Here is a 10,796-nt window from a genome sequence, read left to right on the forward strand (position 1 = left end):
TTCCTTCAAATGACTCAGAGTTTATCCGTTACATCCACAGTTTGTTTGCAGGAGCAACTTCTCTTTCATGAAATTGTGCTTGAAAATAAAATAAATATGTGGATTTGTTTGACCTAATGCATGGAACTGAAGAGGGAGGAACCAGATGGAACAATGTGTCTCAGAGACCCGCGAGACTGAAGCCTCTCCCACTCTCAGAGAGAGAAAAAAAAGGAAAAAAGGAGCGACGATCGCGGCTATAAAAGCCGTGAACCTCCGTCCGAGGTGTGGTCAGGTGGACGAGCTGCAGACACACACACACACACACACACTTCCTCTGGTGGATACAACACTGCTGCTGCATCATGCCCAAGTGTCCCAAATGTGACAAGGAGGTTTACTTCGGTGAGATTTTTTGTTTGTTTGTGTTTGTGCTGTTTGTTTGACACAGGAAGTGACTGCACGTGTCACTAATACACGATTTATTGGTAGAAAAACCACTATTTTAATTGACGTGTTGACTTTGATCGTAGTTTTAATTTAATGTATTTGTATAATATCAATTGTTTTGTCCATTTCCTGAATTTAACGATAATTAAAGTTGTTTAAGGTTAATTACATTTAGTTGCAGATTTCAAAAATGGTCATTTTAAATTTAAAAAAAAGTTGTTGTTTTTTTTAATGCATATCTGACTGTCACTCGTCAAAACAGTGATGATCAAAGTGTGGCGTGTGGGCCAATTTATTTATTTATTTTATTTGGCCCACTGCCACTTTTTCAATTTCGTTTGCAGCGCAACATGAACCAAACTTTTTTTTTTCCTATTAGCAAATGTTAATAAACAAAAAAGTGTTTTAAAAATATATATCTTCCTTTTCCTATACTGTGTTTTTTCTCATGTTGCCATGTTGTCTTGTTTTTGGCAACATGATATATATATATATATATATATACTTTTTTGTTTATATATATATATAAACAAAAAAGTCTGATTTAGTTTTTTGGAAATTTTCTAGGTCTCACATTTTTGTTTTTGTTTAGGTTAGATATGAACATTTGTATTCAAACACTTTTGTATCGATTTATGCTAAAATTGTTCAAGCTAGCTTTGAGTTTTAATGACATATCACCACATAAAGTTTTCTTAAAGATACTGTATATTTTTGATATGTTTTTACCTTTATTGTTGAAGTGCTACGATCTTCTTAAGAACCTTCTTACCTCCTTAAGAACGATTTAATCCGTGGAAACTTCGGCTAAAGTGAAGCTAGCATTGCTAGCAAGTGTCAAAAGATTTGAATTATGAACCAAATAAAAGTTAAATGTGAAATTAAACGTGTATTTACTATTAATTTCCACTGTAAACAGGATTCAACTGTTTCCCTGCACAAGTTCATTTGTAAACGACAGACAAATGATGAGTTCGTTCTTTCCATGTTAATCTTGCGCGTCCATCTCGTGGGGATTCCGACAAAGCCGCGTCCAAATGGCCGCATCCGGAGAAGGAAGAGGAAGCTTCGATTCACTCCCGTCTTAATCCATTTTCCAGCCTCCGTCTTCTCCCGAGTTGCTGGGACGCCAGATTGTTTTTCTAGCGAAGTCTCTGGACTGGCGGAATGATGGTCCCCGTGGGACTCGTCTTTTTCGCTTTCTTGCCTTTTATGGGCTAAACTTCAACTAACTGTGTCCACATAAGAGTCTGAAGTGGTTTTAAACGGAAGAGGAAAGAGGAACGAGGTATAAACGACCATGATTGACTTGGAAAAAGAAAATAATAAATAGGTCATTAGATAAAAGCGTGTTTCTTTTTTGGTTTTAATGATTTTTGTTACTTTATCTTGTAACAAAACAAGATAAATAGTAACATTTAACCTTCCTTTATTGTTTTAGTTTGACGTTAACATTAGCATAAGTCACTGTTTTGTGTTGTGTTGTGCTACACGGCTACTGCTAACAGCCTAGCATAAATTGAAGGTATTTTCAAGAGTGAGTTCAATTTTGAACATGCTGAATATTAAACAACATGTTACTTCTAGATATCTTACAGAATACACCATTTTGTAGCATTTTGTAGCAGTAGTTATTGAAAGAGGCTAATCTCTAGGCTAAGCTAGCTGTTAGCGATGGTATCTTATTGTCATTTGAGGCTTAAAGTTTTGGATTAACAAGTTTATTTAATTTGTTATTGTTTTGATTCAAAGGTAGCTTGCACATGCTAGCATATTTTGATACAAAAGTTAAATGTTAGCTTTAGCATCGGTAGCTAGTTTATGTGGAATTACTGTCAGAATGAATGCTTTATTTATGATGTAAAAAACTGTAAAATGAAAATTATACTGAATTCCTCATTTCAGCAGTTTCTCTTCATTACACTGACAGAAAAAAAGTGGTAAAATTCTTTCCATGTTCTTCAAACGGGTTTGTTTCTTTCTCACTAATGGTTGAAACTTGGCTCCCACTTTTGAGCCTTAGCGTTCACAAAAAGAAATTCCCTAAATCTGGGTTTGGAACTATTTGAGTCTGATTTTCCGCTCGGATCCGGGTTGTGGATGTTGGAACGCATCCACGGAGCTCCGGGTCATTGGAGTTGCATCATCTTTCTTCTAGGATTCGGGTCGCGGCGGCAAATTAATGGCTCTCAATCGTCTCGTCTATCTTTGGAGCCCCACGGAGCTCGGAATAACCCCGGACCGCCATTAGCCGTCCAAACAGGATCCCGGTGTTTGTTCAGACCGCTCGTTTGTTATTGGAGCTTAAGTGTGGCAATTATTCCGGGACAGACCCCGACGTTCCCCTCTGATGTTTTCCATGCCCGCCGGCGATAGGCGCCCACCCTGGACGGCCTTTTGGTTATGCAACCGCCGATAATCTGATGGAGGATCCCGTCGTTCCTGAGGTGTTTACAAGGAACACCCCGGTCGGTTTATCCTTTATGGCCGAGATACCGTCTTATATGAAGAGATTGTCCGAGATACGGAGTCTTTATCAGTGACTTTGATGCACCACGCCTCAAGACAAGATCCTAAATCCCATCTCATAAAACTTTTTGTTTTACAGCCGAGAGGGTAAGCTCGCTGGGCAAGGACTGGCATAGGCCCTGCCTGAAGTGCGTCAAGTGCAACAAGACGTTAACTTCGGGCGCACACGCAGAGGTAAACACAAGTCATGTGGTATCTGATGATTTGTGAATTCAAATAAAACCACGTTTCTTGCAGCACGAAGGAAAACCCTACTGTCACAAGCCGTGCTACGCCGCCTTGTTCGGACCTAAAGGTGCGTCTGTTAGCCTGGAATTAAGAAACAATATAAAACCCTTTATATGAGCAATACAAATGTTACAAAAAGAAATTTAAATGCATTGAAATACTGATTATACTCAACAACTAATTTCAGTCATATTAGCAGCAACTGCTAGCAAGCCTAGCTTGAACTCGAAACATTTCATTTTCAAGTAAATCTTAACTCTATTGAGCTGAAATTCAGACTAAGATGCTTCTTAAAGTATCTGCAGTACATGTACTTACAGACTTTTTTAGTTAGCTTTATCTCGAGGCTAAACTAGCTGCTAGTGTTAGTTCCTCGTTGACATTTCAAAAACCTTCTTTTTAAGTTTTGAAATAACTTGATTTTTATGATCATTGGTTGAATTCAAAAGCTAGTTTCCACTTGTTTACGCTAACTCGATACGTAAATAGCGTCTTTGGACAAGTTTTGAATGCTATCTTAAGGCTAATGTAGCAGTAGATGGACAAACGTACGTAGTTTATTTTATAGTTTGATCTTTAATGGAAAATTAACGGGATTATTGTGAAGACACTTTGAAACAATTCTGGTTTATAGATGCTTTAAACACAAAACAGTCTTCATTTCTTTCTTCGCTTTCTGCTAGGTTGCTACTGCTAACTAGCCTAGCTTAAACTAAAAATCAATTTGGAATATTTTTCTAGTTAAATCTTTAATGAATTATCATAAACATTGTAGTCCGGATTACACTTAATTGACTAGTCATTGAGTTAGCCTCAATGCTAGGCCACATGCTAGCAGTGTTAGCATCTAGCTCCTAGAAAGTTCTGTTTTTAAGAAATGGAAGTCGGTGAGCAAAGAGCGGGAAATCTGTTGAGCTAAATGAAATTTTTACGTATGCTTTCTTTGTAAAACAAAATAGTTTTTATTATTTTACTTGCATAGAAGCTAAAGATAGAAATTAGCTTCATGTTTCTGACTGACTTGTGTTTCTGTCAGGGTTCGGGCGAGGGGGCGCCGAGAGCCACACCTACAAATAGGTAACGTTGTGAGCATGTCACATTTGTTTAGATTTGTTTAGATCAAGATAAACAAGGTTTCTGTGCCCTCAGGTTAGGAAACGGTTGCTAGGAGACGGGGGACCCGCCCACAGGACCGGGGTCGGGGGTCGACTGTTTGTGTTTGTTTAATAAAGATGCAGAAATGAACATCTCACACACGCGTGTTCTTGTGAACTTCACTGTGATACGAACTATTCTTTTTTAATGAGCTTGTTGATCTTTCATCGCCTCGCGTGGATCACTCCATCATATCAACCGTCATCACTTCTGCTCACCGCTGTGAGTCGGAGCCAAGCGCGGATCAGGAGGGCGTTTGCACCAGCAACCCTTGGCTGACATCCCAAAAGAAGGCTCAAGTGCTCGAGTGAAGAGATCTGTTCGACAAGTTATGCAAACACCAGCGGACGAACAAACAAATCAGCCGACGTTTTTTTTTTGTTGTGCTGTTTATTATTATTTATAACTATTATTCGAAATAACAAACAATATATTCATATGTATATTTAATATTTGTATTCTTGTTTAATTATTGGAATTAGAAACTCAAAGTCTATGTGTAAATATAGTTTTAATAACATCACATTTTTATATTGAATTTAAAAGACCACGAATGAGAACATAATAATTTAAAAATACATATTTTTTAACTATTGGAATTAAAATTAATCAAGATCAATGTTTAAAAAATAAAAAATCATTTTATATATTATTTTTAAAATGTTCGATGTATTCAAAGATTATTGAATAAAACGATCAATTTAGAAATCACTAGATTTAATGAGAAAAACAAACAAACAACAACTTAAGTTTTTAAATATTAAAATCAATTATTTAAAGCCTGAAAAAAATATATGTTTTTTTATTGGAATGGTAAGTAGCATAGTTTAGTTTAAATTGCACTAAAGTGTGGCCACCGAAGTATTCAGAGGCAGAGAAGAAAAGAGAATTATGGTCTGGCGGCAGCTGGACTACGATCTAATCTGATCCTCCAGATGCTTCCGGTTTCATGCTCGCGGACTTTCCCGCGTGTCAGCGAAACTTTCTGGTGGTGATTCACTTAAACTGGTCTTTACGCAGCTTCCACGGTCGCTATGGCAACAGACGTAAACGTAGCACAACAGTGGTTCCGCTCGTTTTTCTCACTGCAACCATCGACTAACCCAACACACGAGGATGAAGCAGGAAGTGACGTAGAATTACAGAATTTGAATTAAAAAAAAAACAAAAAAAAAACGTCTGACATCATTTCTTTTTTAATTTAATTCAAATTATAAATAAATAAAAATAAATCAGGAAGCAAACAGCCTAGCAAACAGTGGGTTGGATCGCCTTCTAGCGGTCAAATGCAGGAACACGTAAACCATCATTTGAGGTTTAAGTTGTAGCAAAGCATTGTGGGTGTTTCAAATCTATATATTAGAATCTATCTCTATAGAGGTATTTTTTTTCATTCGCTACGTTTTTATTTCATGGTTTCTAAAGCATTATTTCATTAATTTGACCATTAGCCAACGCTAGCTAAAGGCTAACTTTTAAATCAAATTAATTTTAAACTTGTAGAAACGTGTTAAAAATATATTTTTAATTAAGAATAATTTAACGTTTAAACAAACTTTGGAAACGAGAAACTAAACTATAAGACTAAAATAAAGAAATGCTGCCCTCTAGTGTAAAGTACGTTATTTACATTCGATATTAAAAAAAACCTTCCTTCTCAACTCGTCTCTTAAAACATCTCCTAACCTTTGTGATCGCAGGAAATCATTCGAATTAAAGTAAATACAATATAAAAACGTGGTTTACTTTTTCAAGTATTCAAAGTTTTACCGAAAAGAAAATATAGTATTGTTATTTGAATCCTGCAAATAACAACACCAGACATCACACTGGTGTCAGAGCTGAAGATTACAGAACTGTCTTTCCTGCTGTTGAAGGATCGCATGAGAGACGCTGTGAGACGCATGGCTGCAGATGCAGGCTTTGGTTCTGCTGACACCCAGTGGAGAGAAGGACGAAGTGCAGTCTCCTCAAAAAAACTTGCCATCCGTGTAGCATGGGCGCCCAGAAAACATTGCAAATGGCATTAATATCAGCCGAGCTCCATGCAAACGCTTTCTATGCACAATTTGAGCTTCTTGCTCTTGCGGCAGGTTGGACAGAGGCTGAGAAAGCGTTGCCCTATGTCTGACCGATGATGCACTGACCTGTTTACTGCTGCTCAGTCCAGAAGAGAGAACAGACTATGGAGCGCTCAAACTCAACTGGCCCGTCCCCGCTCTACTCAAGATGCTTTGGAGCTTGCTCTGGAACGTGAGACTGTGGAGGGAGGAGCGGAAGAAAGCGGACCTTCTGCAGTGAGGACTGCTGTGTACACGGACCCTGCAGAGACCAGACCCAGGTGGTCAGAGGAGATGACTGAACTGATAGGAGTAGTGTCAATGCAGCCACCAGCATCGAGCTCTCGCCCTCGCCAGAGTTCATGAGTATGCTGGGGATGTGGACAACCAGGTCACCTTGTCAGAGACTGGCCCTAGTATGCAAATAATCAGGGAAATGGGCAGGGGGCTGTGTAGATGGGACGGCACAAACCCCTGATTATGAGTCCCAACATTCACCTTCAGGTGGAGAGACAGCGAAACACCCCGCACCGGGATTGAGGGTTCAACATTCACTGGACACAAATGATCCTACTGAATCAGCCATGGTGGTTGGTTGGACACAGGCTGTAAACTTCTGCCATGTTCCAGTCGCCATAAACGGAACTTCTTGCACTGCTCTTGTAAACGCAGGGTCTATGTTGTTCAACCAGGTGCAGACATCGTGGAAACTACAGTGCAGCTACGGACAGTAACTGGTGAACTTGCTCCCATGCTTGGAAAGCAAATACAAGATGCATGTATACTTGGACATGGTTTTCTGAGATCTGTAACGGTGTTAACTTGACCTTGGTGAGCACTTGTTGAATTTCTGACACAGTTGGTGCAGCACGAAATAGACACCGTGGAGGCTCGCAAAATCAACCTCGCTGCCTTCCCCTGGCTATCGCGAAGCTGCAACAAGAGCAGTGGAGGAAATGCATCAGGCTGGCATCATAGAACAGTCCAACACTCCGTGGGCCTAGGGTTTGGTGATGGTGTCAAAGAAGAACAGCCCCAAGATGAGGTTTTGTGTGGATTATAGACCCCTGAACAATGTGACCAAAAAAGACTGTTACCCACTACCTCGTGTGGATGAGTCTTTGGACATTGTTTCTGGGTCCACCTGGTTTTCCTCACTAGACCTGCGGAGTGGATACTGGCAGGTACCTCTTAGGCCATCAGCGAGACAAAAGACTGCCTTTTGCACAAACAGGGGCCTCTGGCAATTCCAGGTCCTGAGTATTGGTCTCTGCAATGCTCCAGCCACCTTTGAGCGTTTCATGGACAAGGTGCTTGCAGGTATTCCACGTCATGAATGCCTGGTGTATCTGGATGACATTCTGGTGCACAGTTGTTCTTTTGCTGCTGCCCTAGGGACTTTGAAGAAGGTCCCACAAAGGGTGGAAGCAGCAGGTTTAAAATTGCGACCGGAGAAATGCCGCTTCATGAGAAGAGAGGTGGAATTTTTAGGGCACAGACTGGGGGTTGAGGGCACCAGCACACTAGAGGAAAAGGAGCATGCTGCAAGCTAAGAGACTGGCCAATCTCAGCCAACCAAAGACATCTGAAAAGTATTCTTGGATTGGCCTCCTACTACAGGAAGTTTGTGCAAGGCTTCTGATGCATAGCTGCTCCCCTATATCGTCTACTGCAGAATGACAAAGGTTTCACCTGGTCACCAGAATGCCAACAAGCCTTTAGCTCTCTTCAGGCAGCGCTCATAGAGTCTCCCATCCTTGCTCCCCCTGACCAGAAATTGCATTTTGTCCTCGACACAGATGCTAGCAACGTGGGAATGGGTGCGGCCCTGGCACAAAAAGAAACTGAAGGTAAAAGGGTGCTGGCATACTTCATCAAGTCCTTCAACAAGGCTGAACGGCGATATTATGTGACAAGACGGGAACTTCCGGCCTTGGTTGTAGCCATAAAACACTTCAAGTACTATCTGTGTGGCCGACCATTTGTCTGCAGTGGCTAATGTCATTCTGAGAGCCAGAATGACAGGCGGCGCGGTGGATACAAACGCCCCAGTCCTATGATTTCACAGTGTTGCACAGGGCCGGAGCTAGACACACAAACCCAGAAATTGGATGCAGCTGATTGGTAAACACAACAGGAACAAGACCTAGACCTCCAGCCTGTGTAACTCTGGATTAAGGAAGGAGTAAAACCTAACAGGGGTGGTTGCAGGTAGTTCAGTGAGAATTAAAGGACTGTGGACATTGTTCGATTCACTGAGGTTGAGGGATGGAGTCTTACAGATGGCCTGGAAGGAACCGGCTATGGGAGAGGAGAGGTGGCAGGTGGTAGTTCCTGCCTCAATGAGGGATGATGTGCTAAAAACAGCTCATGGGACTGTTCGTGAGGGTCATTTCGGGGGAATTAAAACACTCCGGCTTCGACAAGGATTTTATCAGACATGATACAGAGGACTTTTGCAGCCGATGTGACCTTTGTACAAAGAACCCCCTGAGCAATCCAGAGCACAGCTTCAGCAGCAGGCCAACGCTGCTCCCATGGAGAGAGTGGCTGTCGACGTCAAGGGCCCTTGTCCCTGTACAGATACAGGGAACCACTACGTCTTGGCTATTATAGAAAGTGTGCGTATTTTTCGGATTTTGTATTTTGGAAAAAAAGGTCGGAATACTTAAGTATGATATCAGACGCACCATGTGAGCGCAAAAGATTGTTACGAAAATGCGTAAAATGTCGTTTTTTGAAGGCTCGAAAAAAGGTCTATTTCGACCAATTTTTTTTTCTCAAACTTTAAAAAATGGCCCAAAATCGACATGTCCGAAAATGGAAAAAAAGGTCGGAATACTTAAGTATGATATCAGACGCACCATGTGAGCGCAAAAGATTGTTACGAAAATGCGTAAAATGTCGTTTTTTGAAGGCTCGAAAAAAGGTCTAATTCGACCGATTTTTTTTTCTCAAACTTTAAAAAATGGCCCAAAATCGACGTGTCCGAAAATGGAAAAAAAGGTCGGAATACTTAAGTAGGATATCAGACGCACCATGTGAGCGCAAAAGATTGTTACGAAAATGCGTAAAATGTCGTTTTTTGAAGGCTCGAAAAAATGGTCTAATTCGACCGATTTTTTTTTACTCAAACTTTAAAAAAATGGCCCGAAATCGACGTGTCCGAAAATGGAAAAAAAGGTCGGAATACTTAAGTATGATATCAGATGCACCATGTGAGCGCAAAAGATTGTTACGAAAATGCGTAAAATGTCGTTTTTTGAAGGCTTGAAAAAGGTCTAATTCGACCGATTTTTTTTACTCAAACTTTAAAAAATGGCCCAAAATCGAAGTGTCCGAAAATGGAAAAAAAGGTTGGAATACTTAAGTATGATATCAGACCGACCATGTGAGCGCAAAAAATTGTTGCCCAAATGTGTAAAATGTTGTTTTTTGAAGGCTCAAAAAAGGTATAATTCAACCGATTTTAATCAGTCTAACTTTAAAAAATGGGCAAAAATCGACATGTCCGAAAATGGAATAAAAGTTTGTAATACTTAAGTATGATATCAGACGGACCATGTGAGCACAAAAAATTGTTGCCCAAATGTGTAAAATGTTGTTTTTTGAAGGCTCGAAAAAAAAGGTATAATTCGACTGATTTTAATCACTCAAACTTAAAAAAAATTGGCAAAAATCGACGTGTCCGAAAATGGAAAAAAATGTCGGAATACTTAAGTATGATATCAGACGCAACATGTGAGCGCAAAAAATTGTTGCCCAAATTTGTAAAATGATGTTTTTTGAAGGCTCGAAAAAAGGTATAATTCGTCAGATTTTAATCACTCAAACTTTAAAAAATGGGCAAAAATCAACGTGTCCGAAAATGTAAAAAAATGTCAGAATACTTAAGAATGATATCAGTATTCTGTGCCTCGTGACTGATAAAACCACATACCATGCGTAACGTTTTAATCAACAAACTGTAGATGGTTCTTGTCTTATTTTGAAAACCGAAGGTCGACTCCTCTAGAGCGTGTGCTCTTTCTAAACATCGTTAATGGCCGTTTGTGGCTGACGTAATTGTTGATCTAAACAAAAGAGTGTGTGGGGGCCTCAGATCGTTGGAGTTCACTCAGGACTGTTGAGCGTGTCTCTGTGATCTGTGTGTCTCCCCTCGCCAGTAACAAGTTCTGACTCTGTGTTGTTCTTCACTCTGTCCAGGCATCGAAAATGATCAAGTTCTCCCAACAGTTGTCTAAATGTTGAAAATGTTGTTATCTGAAGCCTCAAAAAAAGTTGAAAATTCTACATATTTTCAATACCAAAAGTAATAACCAACCATCCATTGGCCTTTATCATTCTACTTGACCTTGATGAATGAGAACCTTCATGGACACACTAGAGGAAGTT

At 40.1% G+C, this 10,796-nt stretch overlaps 1 protein-coding gene across 1 annotated transcript; it reads left to right on the forward strand.

The window, feature by feature from the left end:
- The first annotated feature begins 227 nt into the window (after window positions 1-227).
- On the forward strand, window positions 228-4,438 carry LOC148060558 (cysteine-rich protein 1). The gene is made up of 5 exons (XM_087780131.1): window positions 228-384; window positions 3,038-3,132; window positions 3,196-3,253; window positions 4,223-4,263; window positions 4,336-4,438. Exons 1-4 carry the CDS (start codon window positions 345-347, stop codon window positions 4,261-4,263), a joined length of 234 nt encoding a protein of 77 aa, XP_087636257.1. The 5' UTR covers window positions 228-344; the 3' UTR covers window positions 4,336-4,438.
- The last annotated feature ends 6,358 nt before the right edge of the window (window positions 4,439-10,796 follow it).

Source organism: Callionymus lyra, chromosome 18 (genome assembly GCF_982586985.1).
Source record: "Callionymus lyra chromosome 18, fCalLyr1.hap1.1, whole genome shotgun sequence".
Lineage (NCBI taxonomy): Eukaryota > Metazoa > Chordata > Actinopteri > Syngnathiformes > Callionymidae > Callionymus > Callionymus lyra.